This window comes from Hylaeus volcanicus, chromosome 2, assembly GCF_026283585.1.
Source record: "Hylaeus volcanicus isolate JK05 chromosome 2, UHH_iyHylVolc1.0_haploid, whole genome shotgun sequence".
NCBI classification, from domain to species: Eukaryota; Metazoa; Arthropoda; class Insecta; order Hymenoptera; family Colletidae; genus Hylaeus; species Hylaeus volcanicus.
The window spans coordinates 7,835,137-7,851,900 of record NC_071977.1 but is presented as its reverse complement, the minus strand read 5'-3'; the positions used below and the strand labels follow the sequence as shown (position 1 = coordinate 7,851,900).

Below are 16,764 nucleotides of genomic sequence, written 5' to 3'. Positions count from 1 at the left end.
AAACGGTCTCGGTGTGCACCGACTTCCAGAAGAGAAAACCAGGAGGCGTTATTATGCCCGAGAAATGGACGAGTCGCCCTTGGATTCTGTTCCGTTGTCAGCACGGCCAAAAACGAGGCCGAACGATTGCTAATCGATATCTAGTAAATCTAATTTTCCTAAGCTCCAAAAAACGAAGAACACAGTAAGAAGGGTAACCTGGGTTGCACCAATCGTAATCTGTATCAACTAACAAGGTTAGCATTTGTTTCGTGAAAGAAAAACGAACAGATTCGCAACGTAGTCGTCATCGCGCATATGACCGGTAGTGTAAGTACGTGCGAGACCTGAATGGCGCACCACCGCCGGATGCACCCATGTGCAGGATGACTTTTATTAAACGATGGAATTCCAGAGATTTCATTCCCTGCCACGATACGTAGTCTCGCGTTTTTCCCACTAATACGGGTTTCAACGGACTTATACAGCAAGGGGAAAATGTTTTGTTAATCGCCGATGAACGATCGTGTTCTTTAGAATTTTTAGATTTCTACATGCAAAATGTAATTAGTCGCGTTTTACAAGTGTAATTCTGTTAGTCTGTACACTTAGAAAGTTGAGTGTTTCCAAGACTCGCGAGTCAGATCTACTTAGGAAACGAGATCTTTTTGTTCTTTGCGCATCAAAGAGAAACCATCGTCTCGTACTAGGTAGATACTAGATTATTTCGCTCTTATTCGTTATCATTGTTCGAATAAAATGATACTCACCTTCGTTAATAATCCACGCTTGCGAAGTAACTGCGATAACGTTGAACGACCCTGGCTCGTTCCTTTATCATGGGATTTTTTCGCAAGATTTATTAATCGGAAACATATAGACACGTTTCCGTTTCGATGATAAAACCGAGTATCTCGATGAATCGACGATTAGCGTTACTCGAGAAAGGCCGTTTCGTCGATATGATTCACGGTGTTCCGGTCAATCGATCGCGTCGATTAATTGCGAGTATTCGTGGCCGCAAACGAGCGAACTTTATTCGCCGTGCTCGTGCGAACGGCATATGAAATTTCGCAGTATTAGGTGTTCGAGAGTACTTCTGTCCCCATTAGCAAATAGCACATGAATTATACATGGCGGTCTGTTAATTAGCAGCGATGTGTTATGTGTCGGATTTATCGAGTTGGAAAATTAAATGGTTCGATACGCGCACGTATCGAGACGGAGAGAGGATGATTGAATTCGAAGTATGCGACCTGCGGAGGGAATCCCTTCGAACGGGTTTCCATCGTCGAATCTTTTTAAAATAAGAGTGGAATTCTCGGATTTTCAGCAATAGGTAGAAAAACGAAAATGAACAATTATCACCGTCGTTGTTGTTATTATTATTAAATGTAAGAGTCGAAAGAACTGTCCTATATCTCAATATTAAGTGTTTCATCTTCGGTGGGACTGTTCTTTAAGACATCAGTCATCGACTACAAATTCTAATCGCTGTATTTCTTTTCGAATGTCTGACTTACATAGCGCGTTGATACTTGCAAAATACTGGGTCATTCGAAGAGACGATGTCTCGATTATTTTCAGCCACAGGCTATAAACTATAACGCGAGAACGTCGACGGGCGACGACATCGAATGAGATCGAAATTCAGCAAATTTCCCCATTTATCGGGGCCCCTTTGATGATATCCCGGCCAGACGGCGGATACGTAAACCCACACGAAAATAAATTTTGCGGAGTATTGCCGGTTCATTCTAAGGCGCATAGAATGATAGCTATTTCCGTTAAGGAGAAAAAAACCGGTGGCACTGTCTGTCTCCGTGGTTTCTAAAGATAAAGCGTCTGCGAGCGATTTAACAAGAAAATCGGCCTTCTGCTCCTATGCATCCGCTCTATCGGATTCGATTCGAGTCGAGAGCCCCTTCTTTCCCAGTCCAAAAGCAACGAGACAGTAAAGAGCAAGAAAAAGACGTAAACGTTGCTGCAAAACTTTCGTGATACTAAAGTAACATGATCTCGAGCTTGTTTCGTTAGAAAATTTCACGTTTTCTTACTCCATACGAAGGGCCATCAGATGAAACGCTTTTTTTTTGGAAACGAGGCACCTCGAACTATCATCAACGAATACAGAGACCCAGAGCGATTAAATTTTGACTGATAGTAGTGCTTCCTCTTGTGTACAACAACAGTCGGGGAAGTAGAAAAAACAAAAACGAGAAAAAATGCGGTCACATGCGTTCCATTCGGAATCTATCGAAGGCTGGGAAATAACAGACGCGGATGTTGACTCATTGCTACTCTCACTTTTGCTGCAATTTGCATCGAACCTCTTCTACATACTTGCGCGCGCTCACCGATACGCGTCGAGCGCACAAAATGCGCGCGAGTGAGCGATATCACGGATGCACCAGCGATGCAGCTAGTCTAGTTGCAGGCTGCGGACCAACGATCTTTGCGAGACGACGAGTTTTCTCTCTTTGAGTGCGTTTCACGAGTTTCGAGAGAACCCGACGGTAAATTCTTGGTGGCTCAGTGCGTGCCCGTAACGGCGACACGTCGACACCGCGCCGGAGTGTCTCGGACACTTCTATTTATATTTTGATGTATTTGCACCCGATTTTTGCGCTAAGGTTACTCATTCAATCGTCGATGAATTAACGTACAACGAAAGGAGAGAATCGAGCGTGTCGATCGTAGCATCAGCGTGTAATACCGAAACTTCCTCCGAAGTCTCAAGTTTGACGACAACGATGCTCAGATGACGACGCTAAAGTTGATTTTATCTTTTCTGTGCGTAAGAGAAAAAGGAAATAGCTTTAGGTACCCACGTAATGTCCATAGTTTCCAAAGTAGATCCAAGGCTAGCGTGTTAACGAGCTCCCAATTCCGACAAAAGGAAATTACTCTCGACGACAATGGCGACGGTCATTTGAACGGCAATTAACACCGGCGCGAGAAGAATCGGTGTTGTCGGTATTGTTACGACTCGAAAAAATACCGATTCTACGCAACCATGGATTACCGGGATTCAAATAATCACGGTCATCGTTGTCGCAGCGATGAAGATTGCCTTCCACTCTTGTTGCACTTATCTCTGACAAGTATCGCGACCCGTAAATTCAAACGATTTTTACTTGCGGGAATACACGAAATCGATATAAATGACTAATCGACGAGATAATCAGAATTCTCCCGAATATTTCTTGTTGGCTAAGAATCGTCCCGTGATAAAGTTAATCCAAATCGAGCCGATAAACGCGAACCGTTATCTGCACCGGATGCGTGAAAACCCCGAGACATGAGATATTGAAATAACGTTTCCTAATCCGAATTTCGCGGAATATTTCGAAATTCGATAGGGGTTGCGTGCTTGTATCGTCTGTGGGAAGAACTATGTAGAATGAATTATAATTGTTCGAAAGGGGGCACGGAGGGTTCGTATGATCGCGGAAAAAATTCGTGAAATACGAGGAGGCCATATTAGCAACGATCTCGACGGACACGGATTACAGAGGGCCAGAGGGGGAGGTTAATTTCACGCGAGACGATAGAAATTCGAGTCGATACACGTCAATCCTCTCTACACGAGGTATAGGTACACGCGACTCGTATTATACCGCGCGCGTACGAGCGAGGCCGTCTCTCGTTTTTGTTCCTCTTATTCTGTCTACGTCGTCCGCTGCTGTACGCTTGCATTTAACGGCTAGCAGTAGCGGTGCACCGACTCGAAAGTCTGAGAATCGAAATCGCATGGATTCCCTGGCAACCCCCTGCCCCCTCGCGACTAGACACCGTCGAGAAAATAGCGATTTTTCCGGGAGGAATCTCGTCAACGGTACGCTTTGTCGATTATGCATGGAAAAGAAAAGCAAGAGATATCGAGAGCCATGGAAAAGAAACATAACGAAACGTCATGGCAACAGACGAAAAACGAGACATTTTTATTCCCAACCGTTAAGCATCGAACAGTGAAACGAAAATGGAAGAGTGCATGCTTTCCAGTGCACACATGAGTAATAAAAATTACCACATTCTGTAATAATTTCTACCGTGTAATTAGTCTTTTGTTACCGTCTGTCGGAAAGTAAATTGTATTTCGTTATTATAGACGCTACATTACCGAAGAGACCTGAAGTTTCGTTACGTTAAGTTCGTCGAGAACACTACCGTGTCAAATATATTTTCACAGAGCAAGCTATTATTTCGATTAGTACTAGTATAGAAACATGATAAAAAGTATATTATTTTTCGATGACCGCCATATTCGTCAAATTTATCCAATCAAAGAAGATGTACGCACGTCGAGCGCACATCTCGTTAACGAATAGTTCGTGGCATCGATACGTATCGCGGTGTCACTTTTCCCCGTGCACTATTCTTTTCCAACGAAAAATCGACGACACGCGGCCGTGTGCGAGCGGACTTTACAGTCGAGCATTGTAATAGATGATTGCGTGCTAACCTGAAAGTCTAGCGAGGAATCGAAGCATGCCAGCGGCGGAAGACAGGCAATGAGCCGCGGTTCCAGCGACCAGAATTCCACCGGCGATCGGCATTTGTGTTTTCCTTCTCTTTCCCCGATTGTCCTGCGTGCGGTAGTCGGTCGGTCTCTCGTGCTGCTGCGTTCCTCTTGGCGTAAGTCAGAGGAAGAGGGGGGAATAGGAGTGAGAGGCCGCAAGACAAGGACGGATATAGGTGCCGGGGGTGATGCGAGTCCTAGCCTAACCTAACCTCTCTTCCTCCTTCGGTAAAGGGACAACACAGAGGCACACCGGATGAAATGCAAGCGAGCGAGCAAGCCCAAAGATCCACACCACGAACGGGACAACCGAACGGTCGCGCACTGTTTTTCAGTCCACGGCACACACTGTTCCCATTGCCTGTGATTTTTCCTCGGATCTTTGACACTCCCGTGTGTGTTCGTCTCTCGGCGATCGGTTTCGTTTACGTGTCGTGTCGTGTGGTCGTGCGGCGTGCGCGCGTGCCGTGTCGCGCCAGTGAAACTCTGCCAGCGCACACACAGACGAAATATGTCGGTAGAGACTGCGAAAGACGGAGACGTACGTCCGATACGGGATAGATAAATGGGCCTTAGAGCGACGGAGAAGGAGAAAGGAACAGCCACGCGAAGGGAGGGGGGAGAAGCGCGTACGACGGCGTAAAGTCCGACCACAGAAGAGAGAAAGAGAGGGACGGATTCTCTCTCACCGTACACACTCCGAGACACGACGTGTTGTCACGATTCACGCACTCATTCGTTTCTCGACGTTCGAGATGTGTACGCGAAAGAACGCGCGCACTTTAGGAACTGTTTACGCTGAAAAGCTCGGAAAAAGGACACACCGCGATTACACGCTACGGCACTGTTACTGCTCTCAAGAGCGAACGAACTCTCTCTTCTCCCATGGGCTATTTTACAGCGATATCGAGCCCCGACGATACACGAACGCGCTATCGTAGAAGCAATGTACGTGTCTCTGCGATTGTCCATGCGATACTCGTGCTACTCGTTCGGGATCTTCTTAAATATGTCATCGTGACACCGCGGTGTATTCGCGCTGCTCGTGGGCCCTGACGGGCCCTCGCGGTTATATTGACAGCGACACTGCACTGTCAGACACAGACTACGACTGAACAGCCGAGCGACGACTGACTCCTCCGCTCGCGAGCCACCAGCAACGTTGCCATATCACTACCGAGTCTCGATCGGGCAAGTTTTCAGCCACCGACGGACAGGTACGACGGTCACTGCGTTCTTGGAGCTGGCGCGCGACCGACTGTTCCATTCGATTCCTTATCCTCTTCTTGCTCGTTAATCGTGCCCCGACACCGTATTTTTCCTCTTTGCCACCTTTTCCTAAGTACGTCGATGCTCTCTACCACGGGTCTCTCCGATCCGCAACGACTTGTCACCGGACTCGAAGCCTCTACGTACGCATCTTTTTCAACCCTCGTCACGCGGCGAGGGTCACGCTCGTGAACTGGTCGTTGTCGCTGCTATCGACTGCGGATTCGGTCGGTGCATTGAAATCCACGGCACTCCGAGATCCGGACGAGCACACAGCACCGAGCTAACTGGCCACATCTGCTGCCGATTCGCTAGGAGTGCTCTGCGAACTACAGTGCGGCCGGCCAGTCTGTCTGCCAGTCAGTATGCTCCCTCGCTTTCTTGCTCTTGTCTACCAGTCTACCAGCCTTCTCGAATCGGCCGAGCCTACCTCCAGAGATGCCAGTTCGAGGACACCAACCATAGAGAATTTCCCCCTCTATATGTACATACTAATGCGCGAGTCGCGTGTACACGAGCTCCGCGCTTCGGTCAACTTCGGCAAGTCGAGAAAGAAGGCTAAAGCGAATATTTCCTTCTCATTCTCGGCACAGCTGAAGTTCGAATTGCCGGCAAACGGAATACAATCTTCGTTGATGGTCGTTTACTTTTATAGATAGAATATGCCAACAATGCTAACATTTGCCATCCGAACGTTTTTGGCGATTTGAACGCATGTCGGTATGTTACCGCCTAGATATTTTTCATTTTGTATTTTAGTTTCGCGACAGTTCCTACTTTACCATCAACTTTTAAATAATATATACATTTAGAGAGCCTTTCAGGGTGTACTTCTAACTAATCTCGATGGATAATCTAATGAGGATGAAAAGGTCTGAGATATCGAGGAAGAAGATTACATACGATTTTTCATCCTTTTGTGACAACAATAAAAGATTGATAAGCGAAATACCCAACGATAAGAGTAAAATAAAATTCAGTTGCGTCGAAAACGAGAAGGAGGAACTTGTATTCGTCTTCTCTCTCGTTTTCCCGAAGTTACCCGAAGTGCTAAGCTTGCGTATACGCGGCTTGTGCATCAGTATGTGTACGTGGAAGGGGAAATTCTCTATGACTAGCGCCCTCGATCTGGCATCTCTACCTTTCGTGTATTCTCCTTACCCCCCTCCGAGCTGCACCGCTTTCCATCCTCTTTCCTCGTGCCCTTCCCTCGGTGTTTCTCTAATGTTCTCACTCACTCACTCATTCGTTCCCTTCTTGTTCTACCGGAGGTTTCTCTTTCGCACCTATCGCCTTCCTATCCCCTTCTTGGTCTAACCGCCGTCTCTCGCTCTGTCGAATGAATGGTTTAGTTCGGGAGGGCGTCCGTGCCGGAAACAACCGATCACATCCGGAAATCACCGAGCTCTGACTTCCCGTATTAGAGCGTTTCTTGAATAAAATTCCATTCTTTCCTTCCTTTCTTCCTTCGCCGGGTAGCTATCACGTCGAATGTTCGTAAGTAAATGAGTAGAGACTTTTGCAAAACCCTGTGCCACGAATTTCGTTCCAGAGACATTAACCGCGCTTCGTACACGAACCCTGTAATTTGTTGCACTCGCGTTCCACGAACCTTTCGTTGGAACTTTTCGTGCGTGAAATTGTAATACGTCTTGACGCGTGCATTTCGTTTCTAGTGCACGCGCTTCGGCATGTATTTTCTTCTCTTCTATTTTTTCCCTTCCTCGTTCAACCGACGGAACCTCGTCCTGGAGTGTCTCGTAACGGTAGTTAAATTGTGTATCAACCGGTCTCACGTACACGCTTTCATCGCCTTGCGATTTGCGCTAATATTATTTTCCAGTAATGCATCGCGTTGCTGTTTTTTCTACAATATCTGTAATTTTCAGTTGTGACTTTGATTAGATACCGAGGAAGGTTACGTTACGTTTGTGTATTGTTAAAATTAGGGGATCGCACATTACACGTTCCATATTCCATGGAACTGGGACAGTATTTTAAGCTAAAAATTGGCGTCGATTAAAAGAAGTGCAGCGTCTGGCGAACTAAATTATGCAAGAAAAATATACCGACACTCTTCGACGAAATTCGTCAGCACGGCAGAAAAGCTGCCGTTTCGACTATCATTCCGCGCGTATTTTTCAAACATTCTTTTACGATCCATTCGATCTCTGGCACGTTGAAAGAAGCACAATTTGTGGCTACAGTTACGATGACTGAAATCATACATCCTTGTATACTTTCCTGTTCCTCCGTACCACTTTCCATAAATTACTTGTTTAAATAAAATCTACAAAAGCATAAAACTCTACAAAGACTATCGATTTCACACGTTAAGAAGCAGAAGAATTTTAATGTAACGCTCCAACGTTATAGTCGAATAATTTTTTTTTTACACAGGACGATGATGTCACTTTCTATTTTATCGACTATTTTATTGAGTTCCGCCGGTTGTATCAATGTTTATTCACGTAAACTATGATAAAATCTTGTATTATGCAAGGCAAAATATGACGCAATGCAATGCACCGATTCATAAAGCGAAATGCAACGGACGGAACGGTAATCAAGATGTCTTTTCAAACGCGTAGTGCGAGCACATGCGGCGACATCTGTTAGCGATATACAAACATTTAGAGTAAAGAGGTTGCTGGCAACCACGTGGCGCCCTCCTATCGTTTCTGTCCCATTTTTAATTTTTTATTCTATTGGTAAATTTTCTTTACCGTTATCTCCGGATGAAAGGTGATTTCAGAAATACTTAATCCATTAGCGGTAACGGTATATATAATTATATATTATTTTTCATTCCTTTCTGAAACTTTACAACGTGAACAACTATGTAGAAAATTTTATCCAGTGAAACAATTTATTGTATAAACTCTGGAGTTTTGTCGTTTATAAATACATTTTTTACAAGTAATTTGGTGATCCGTTTATTAGAAACTATTTAGAAACGATCGAGGTATGGCCATCGGTGTCATGGTTCGCCAAATGAAGTCAACTTTTATAAAAACGTTAGACCGTGTCGTATCATACTATTTTACAGGCGTTGAGCAGAAAGTGGCGAGAAATGATGGTGGCTGCTCGGATAAAGGACATCCGAGATCCACTTAAAAATAGTGCGAGATTATTGAAGCATTTCGCTTCACCTGCCACGGCGAGGAACATCTGCGGCGCAATCTCGATCTTTGCGTCATTATTCTTTGTGACCGCGCATCATCGATTCACTGTTTCCTCAACCATGGAAATTAATCAACCTTAGACCATGATCAGGATTGATAATGGGAAAACGTGATGTCTGCCGTGGCCGAGAGCCCGTCCGGCGTTCCAAGATCTATCAATCGAGAAACTGAGATTCTATCGTATCCTCCGTCTTTCCGTATTCTTTTCTTCCTTCTCCTTCCTCTTATTTCCTTTCATCGCTCGCGATTCAATTCTACGTCCGATGGAGCGATTTGCCTGCAAACCGATTCGAAGCGAACTTTATCGTTCAGCGCACGTGAGAATAGCGATGTCTGAAACGTTACCAATCGACGTTGCGTCAGTCAGCGGTGGAAAACGATTCCTTGCATTCTCTGTTTCACGGTCGGCGACAACGCGATATAATCAATTATCGATTAGAAAATTGGAGTTTTCAGTAAGCGATTTGAGATTACAGGCTTCCTTTCCGTAACCGTTCCGCTTGGACGTAACTGTACATCGCGTGGAACGAATCGATAATATGCGTATCGATCATTTATTGCCGTGGAAAATGGGGTTAATCTTTCGTCTCCCATCTCATTGTATTATTTTCCTCTTACTCCATTTTTAAGTAATAATAATTACCATTTTTCTACTGAAACTAAGTGACTAAATAATAATTCTAAAACTTTGGTTAAAAGGATCCGCCTACTCACCTATCGAGTAAACTTGTATATTTTGCCTTGGCATGACACGGCTTCATTAAACTTTCAATCAGAAATATTCTTACAATCGATACACCAAAATCGTGTTGCCTCTAACACGAAGAACGGTGACACGTCTAAACACCGAATACTAACTTTTAAGCGTGTTAGTATACATACAATAACGAATACAGTAACTTTTGCTAACACTGGAGAAGTCTGGTGACTTTGAATTGACCTTAAAAACGACCTTCGAAAATAAATAATATGCACATAACTTAAACAAACTCGTTTAAATAAAATAGGTACGCTTTACAAGCAACAATCGACCGAACTCACGTTACCCAAAAATAATTCCGGCCAGTATGATCACCAGACGGCAAACACGACCGCAAAGAGTTAAACCTAGAATTCTTTCAGCGCAAAAGAATTTGCGATTTACGGAACCGTACCATCGACCGCGTGCAATCAGGTTGATAATCCTTGGCGGCCGACAGGTCGACCGATAAATCGATGCCCGCTGGAAGACGTAGCGTGGCAGGATGTCATATCGTGGCTGGTTCTTTGTTTCCTCGTGATTTCGTAGGTAAAGTGCATCCACAGGGGAAAAGGATCACGATTTGATAGGCACCGATATAATATTCATAAGCAGTCAACGTGTCCATCCGGCGCAGGCGTCGTTGTCGTCGTCGTCGTTATCCTCTAGGTTCTCCGTTCGTTTGCGAGGTATACAACTGTTAGTCCGTTCATCCGGCACCGACTTGGTTCTTCGCTATGTCTGCGACGGCACTGGCCGCGAGTCTGTTGCTTTTCACCTCGTTCATCGGATCTTCTCTCTGTCAAACACCGATGGCCATGCGTAAGTCTTCTTCACGGTACCTTTTTCGAAGCCGATTTTCGAAACATTTGTCGATCGAGGACGGTTTACGCGTTTTCGTTACGCGGCATTGTTCAGTGTTTGACGAGGAATGATGATGGTGTCTATAACATGTTCCTCAAGGGAAATCTGACTATAGTTACGAAAAAACTAGATCGTTGTTGGAATATTAAAAATAAATATTTGTTGCCTCAAAGAGGACCTAGAATCAAAGTCGAAGCACAAAATATTTTCCAACGAAGAGCATTATTTCACACTTATTCCATATAAGCCGATCAAGAAAAACTTCTCTTGATTTAATTCTACAAGTTCCTTTCGTCTATGTGCAACCTTTGAAACATTGATTGTATCGCATAAAAGTTGCATTCGTTCCCGATACACCGATACGAAAATCAACTTCTATTTCTGAATTATTTATATGCTAAATGTCTGACTACAACTTTCCGCATCTCCTGCCCCGACATTTGTACCCTTGACACGATAAAGGAAACTGCATCGGCGATGATCGAGGATGATAACAGGGTAATAGTTACAAGACATGTACGAGATATCGTGGATCATTGTTTCGGACATGCCGTACCATTAAATAGCGATACTCTACCATTTTCATTTACAGAAACGGTCAAATATTCTGTACGTTTCGCTCCGCTTTTTATTTCATTATTTCAATAGGAAATGCATCTTAACTAATTGGCGTGTATTTTCTCACGAGCATCGGTGACGTGTAACGCGCAGACAATTAGCGCGCCATTAGATACGATCTGTCTGAATAAACGGGCATCTAACGATGCAATAATGAATGTTAGTCGCAAACGTAACGAGGTCGCGTGCATCGTGTAATTACGCATTTCAATCAAATATTACGGCAAAATTCTCATCTAGATAGAATGTTTAGATTAACGAATGAAAGATAAAGAGCCACCGATCCATTATTTGTTTAATAAAAACAGCAGCTTATCCGCGTAACTGTTTACTGCTACTTAGATCCGTCCTCTAAATTGGTTCATCGTTATTCCATGTAGTGATAGTGATCGAGGAACCGGACACGCCGCTTTTAAGCATTCTGAACGACGCTGCACCTCAGACGGAGAAGAAGTTCGGCGACGACATCATCACCGTTCACATTTCCACCGTCACTGTGGACAGAGCAAACGTGCTTGCCAGTTTTGAAAAAGGTTATGGAAACAACGGTCGTGTGAAGTCTTCGATGTCTTCACGGCCGCAGTTTCTATCAATAGTAGGGTACTCGACGAGTCGTGTTTACGTTTGAACGTGATTCAAAAGTCTCGGCGGCACTGGCAACTTCATTCGAGGCGTCCGTGGCCTTTTCCAAGTATCAATGACTGTAAAAAAATACAGTAATCGTTGAACACGATATCGAATCTGGTTAACTAAACACGACTCGGACCCTTGTGCTCCGACTATTGTTAGCAACATTCTATTATTAATCTTCCCCGCTTCAGCCGCGCTTCATTCTTATTCTGGTTTCGTTAAAATCAACTTGCAGTATGTGCTGCCTTATTTAAGGGAATCAGTATCATACTCGATCTGACTTGGACCGGTTGGGAGAAGCTTCGAAACGTAGCCGACGAGAACGGAATAATATACAAACGCGGGGATTGCCAGATAAATTCGTACGTGCAGGCGATCGATGATCTTTTGATGTTGAAGAACGCAACGGACGTGGGCCTGATCTTCGAAGATGAAAGGGGTACCTTGACTTCGTTCTTCTTGCGATCTTCGCTGACCTTTTGGCAGCTGTTTGCTAAACGAGCTCTTTTTATTGCAGAGCTGAATCAGAGCTTGTACTATCTGATCGGGAACTCGATTATACGGTTGGTCGTCATCGACGAGTTCACGGACAAAACAGTGTCCAAGATACGGAGCATGAGACCGTCGCCATCTTATTACGCGATTTACGCCAGCACGCCGAGGATGGAGGAACTATTCAGAACGGTGACTTATATGCGAGCAGAGCAGAGTGGATGCTTCTTCAGCTGCCTTCGGAAGATTTCTTACGTGGCGTAACTTTGCAGGCCGTTCAGGGGGGCCTGGTGAAAAGAAATGGAATCTGGTACTTGGTGTTCACCGACAATAACTACAAGGACTTCAAGTACCTCAACGGGGACTCGCAATTAAACGTTTCGGTGACCGTTCTGTCGCTACGTACGGAGGTCTGTTGTCGGCTGATCGGTGAACCGTCCTGCAATTGTCCTCCCGATGTTCAAGTATTCAAACATTCCTTTAGTCTTTACGTATCGTTCTTGTTCGGAAGTGATCTCTTTCTCTTTATCTCTTCTATTCAGATATTTCCACAATACTTCAGACGATTGTTGGGCTTGCTGGTGAACCTGATGAGCGAGCTCCAGAAGTCTGGGATCAGCGTGGAGCCAAAGCCTACTCGATGCAATTCGCCGAACGCTACTCAAACGGTCTCAAACGCCACATCCGAGGCGTTCAACAAGAACTTGATAGCCGTGAGTCGCGCCGAGAATTTCGCGCGTTTCTATGAGCGATTAAAACGAACAAATTTCGAACGAAGCGTTATTAAATGTCGATATTCCACGGCGTTAGAAATTAGGAGGCAACGATACCTTCGACTACTTGTCGGACAAAGGACTGATCACGTACAAAGCGGAGATCGAAATGGAGATCCTGCAAAATGGAGTTTTGGAGCCGCTCGCCACTTGGACTAGAAGAACGAAAATTAAGGAGGCCGACGGGAAGAAGATAGAACCTGCCAAGAGATTCTTTCGAATCGGAACTGCTCCTGTAACTTTTACAGTCTTTTACGTTTAACAGACATTGGGGTCGTCGAACGAGTTTAAGAATTTGTTATAAATTGTATCAGTCAGTTCCCTGGACGATGCCCAAAGTGGATCCAGCGACCGGCCACGTCATGAAGGATGAAAACGGAAAGGAGATGTGGGACGGTTACTGCATAGACTTCATAAAGAAACTTTCTGAAGAGATGCAATTTGATTACGACATCGTCGTACCGGAAGATCGAGAATTTGGAAAGAAGATGGCCAACGGACAGTGGAACGGGTTGATTGGCGACCTTTCAAAGGGAGTGAGTTGAGAAAAACACAGGACACAATGTTCTTTCATTTTCGCTATATTAACCCTTAGAAGCCTGATTTTCCAAATTAAATTTTTAAAAAATGTCAATGTATTTATTATTTGAATAATTTTGACAGCTGACGTTTATTTTTTTCTCTTTTGTTCAGAAGTGAAAAACAAAACAATTGCAACTGTACAACTCGCTTTAAAAGTCCGGTATCAAATTTGAATCTTTTTACGTAAACTTACTTTTGTAACGCACTATAGTTTCCAAGCGCCTGCAACAGTGATACTAGTCGCACTAGTGTGCACAAAGGAGGACATTCGCCAAATTGCTCAACTCGTAATTAAAAAAGACGACGTTTGTTATGAACTTACTCTTAAAAAAAGAATTTTGTTCCACAGGAAACTGATATCGTGGTTGCCGCGCTGACAATGACATCGGAACGCGAGGAGGTGATCGATTTCGTTGCCCCTTACTTCGAGCAGTCTGGTATACTGATTGGTAAGAAATGTCTGTTTACACGGCTACTCGTATATAGGTTGTTCCAAACATAGGTAGTTGACACTGGTTGCATTAACTCGCAAGAGTAAGTGAAAGACTTTATTCAATTAGATTTTATTAACACTAAACCTACCGACGTTCAATTAAATGCGACAATTTTTCTTAATCAAATGGAAATATATTTCACGTGAAACTAAATTGAATAATGCATGAAACAATTGTATAGGATTTATATATAACATATAAGAACTGTATATAAAAACTTGGAAACGGCCATTTCACCGATCGTGGTAAGTTTTCTGTTAAACAATTATTTTTTTTTTTTTCAAGTAATAAGAAAACCCGTTCGTAAACCGTCCTTGTTCAAATTCATGACGGTCCTCAAAGTCGAAGTCTGGCTGAGCATCGTGGGGGCGTTGACGCTGACAGGAATCATGATTTGGATATTGGACAAGTATTCCCCCTACAGCGCGAAGAACAACAAACGTCTGTATCCATATCCTTGTCGGTAAGAATTTCGCTATACTTTTGTAATCATCGTTTTCACTTTCAAATATTGATACGTGTAATTTTTAAACGGGATCTCTTTCCACAGAGATTTCACGTTGAAGGAGAGCTTTTGGTTCGCCCTGACCTCGTTCACGCCCCAAGGTGGAGGCGAAGCTCCCAAAGCTCTGTCCAGCAGAACTCTCGTAGCTGCGTATTGGCTATTCGTCGTTCTGATGCTCGCCACGTTCACTGCGAATTTAGCAGCTTTTCTTACAGTGGAAAGAATGCAGGTTCTTCGTCTATTTTCATATACATATATCGCACACAAAATTAATATTCTTAGAAAAAAGAAGAATCCTTCTATATAAGAAGCCTCTTCGTTTTCTTAATTGCGTAGATCGTCGTTGCATTTTAATATTATTATTCACTGGAAAGGAACACTTGTATGCATATTTTGGTTTCATGTGTTACCTCGATACGTGGTTGCACATTTTTTTCTTATGTGATCGATAAGCATGCTCGTCAATAATTTCAATGCTCCGCTGACCTTTTTTACGGCTCGTATCGCCACAAACTATACGGTCCACGAAAACGTTATGCGATTAACCGCATCCCCTCGATGTAGACACCCGTGCAATCGTTGGAGCAATTAGCGAGGCAATCGCGGATAAATTACACCGTTTTGGCCAATCACAGCGTTCACCGGTACTTCATGAACATGAAAAACGCGGAGGACAAGTTGTATACGTGAGTCGATAATTTAGTGGAACGTGCAGCATTCGTTCGACTATTTTAGTCGCTTTATTAATTTATTTATTCGCTAATTTTACTACATTTGTACCTCTATTAAATGCTGGAGATATCTATGTTCGAAATCGAATAAAATTTCCCACAGTGTCTGGAAAGAGATCACGCTGAACAGCACGAGCGACCAGGTAGAATACCGTGTATGGGATTATCCTATCAAGGAACAATACGGTCACATACTGCAAGCCATCACGCAAGTCGGCCCGGTGAAGAGCGCAGAGGAAGGCTTTCGAAAGGTAGGAGGAGGTAATCGTCGTCGAAACGATTGCCGAGGAAAAATCACTGACACGTCGGTCGCCATTTTTTGTCTCTTGTTCAGGTGATAGAAAGCGAGAACTCAGAATTCGCTTTCATCCACGACTCGTCGGCGATAAAGTATGAAGTAACTAGGAACTGCAATCTGACCGAGGTCGGCGAGGTGTTTGCCGAACAACCTTACGCAATCGCTGTCCAACAAGGAAGCCACCTGCAGGAGGAGATCAGCAGAAGGTACCTGTGTCAAATCGAGCTTTCCGCGAGGATTCCTTGTTTTTCTTATTTCGGTCTATTCGTTGCAGGATCCTGGACCTGCAGAAGGACAGGTATTTCGAGACGCTGACGTCCAAGTATTGGAACCAGTCCCTGAAGGCGCAGTGCCTGGATTCCGACGACAACGAAGGAATTACGCTGGAAAGCCTGGGTAGGTTGAAGTCACTTTTGTTAGCAGTTTTTTTATTAATAAACAATAAATGTCACTAGAAGTTTAACGAAACGTTTAGGCGGAGTGTTCATAGCGACTCTGTTCGGGCTCGCTTTGGCGATGATCACTCTGGCCGGGGAAGTCCTCTATTATCGTAAACGCAGCGATTCGCAAAAGAACAAGCGAAAAGACAAGAAGAAGCCCAAGGGCATCGAAAACGAGAAGGTGATGCTGCAGAAGATGGCGTCGAAGCTACAGATGAAACCAGCCCCTACTAACGCATTATTCGAGAAAACGACGACGAATCTACCTCGCGTATCTCATATTTCGGTCTACCCGCGTAACTTTACCTTCAAAGAGTGAAATCTTCGCGATAGAGAATAATGTCGCAGCGACAGAATTTCCGGTGGCAAAACGATTAACGATAGATATATTTATTCTGTACAAAAGATCACGTTCCATTGCTAATAAACGTTATTCCAGAGCAACGAGAATGCGAATCAAACTTTATGTAACGACCCTTTACAGCAGCCAGTGTCTTTCACTCTTTCACTTCGGTATCGACAGCTCGCAACACTGATTCGTCGCGCGCCACGCGAGTCCCGGAAATAATTGTAAAGCTACGGATTAATAAAAGTTATTGCGAAACGAATTGTCTACGAATCGACATATTGATTGCCGATGCCT

General features: G+C 44.2%; 2 protein-coding genes across 2 annotated transcripts in view; one reads left to right on the top strand and one right to left on the bottom strand.

Annotated features, from left to right (window-relative positions):
* The window catches only part of LOC128872927 (uncharacterized), a 46,716-nt gene extending 39,691 nt beyond the window's left edge, over positions 1-7,025 (bottom strand). Inside the window, exons 1-2 of the mRNA XM_054116114.1 lie at positions 6,932-7,025; positions 4,445-6,196 (exon numbers count right to left, since the gene is read on the bottom strand). Of these exons, the coding sequence (XP_053972089.1) occupies positions 4,445-4,538 (94 nt within the window). The 5' untranslated portion in view covers positions 4,539-6,196; positions 6,932-7,025. The remainder of the gene's footprint in view (positions 1-4,444; positions 6,197-6,931) is intronic.
* A 3,402-nt stretch (positions 7,026-10,427) lies between these two features.
* On the top strand, positions 10,428-16,718 carry LOC128872926 (ionotropic receptor 25a). Its single transcript, XM_054116113.1, has 16 exons — positions 10,428-10,516; positions 11,557-11,709; positions 12,042-12,245; positions 12,324-12,490; positions 12,571-12,762; positions 12,841-13,011; positions 13,109-13,306; positions 13,386-13,607; positions 14,003-14,102; positions 14,433-14,610; positions 14,698-14,881; positions 15,217-15,338; positions 15,487-15,634; positions 15,718-15,887; positions 15,956-16,077; positions 16,157-16,718. Exons 1-16 carry the CDS (start codon positions 10,432-10,434, stop codon positions 16,438-16,440), a joined length of 2,700 nt encoding a protein of 899 aa, XP_053972088.1. The 5' UTR covers positions 10,428-10,431; the 3' UTR covers positions 16,441-16,718.
* Positions 16,719-16,764: the final 46 nt, after the last annotated feature.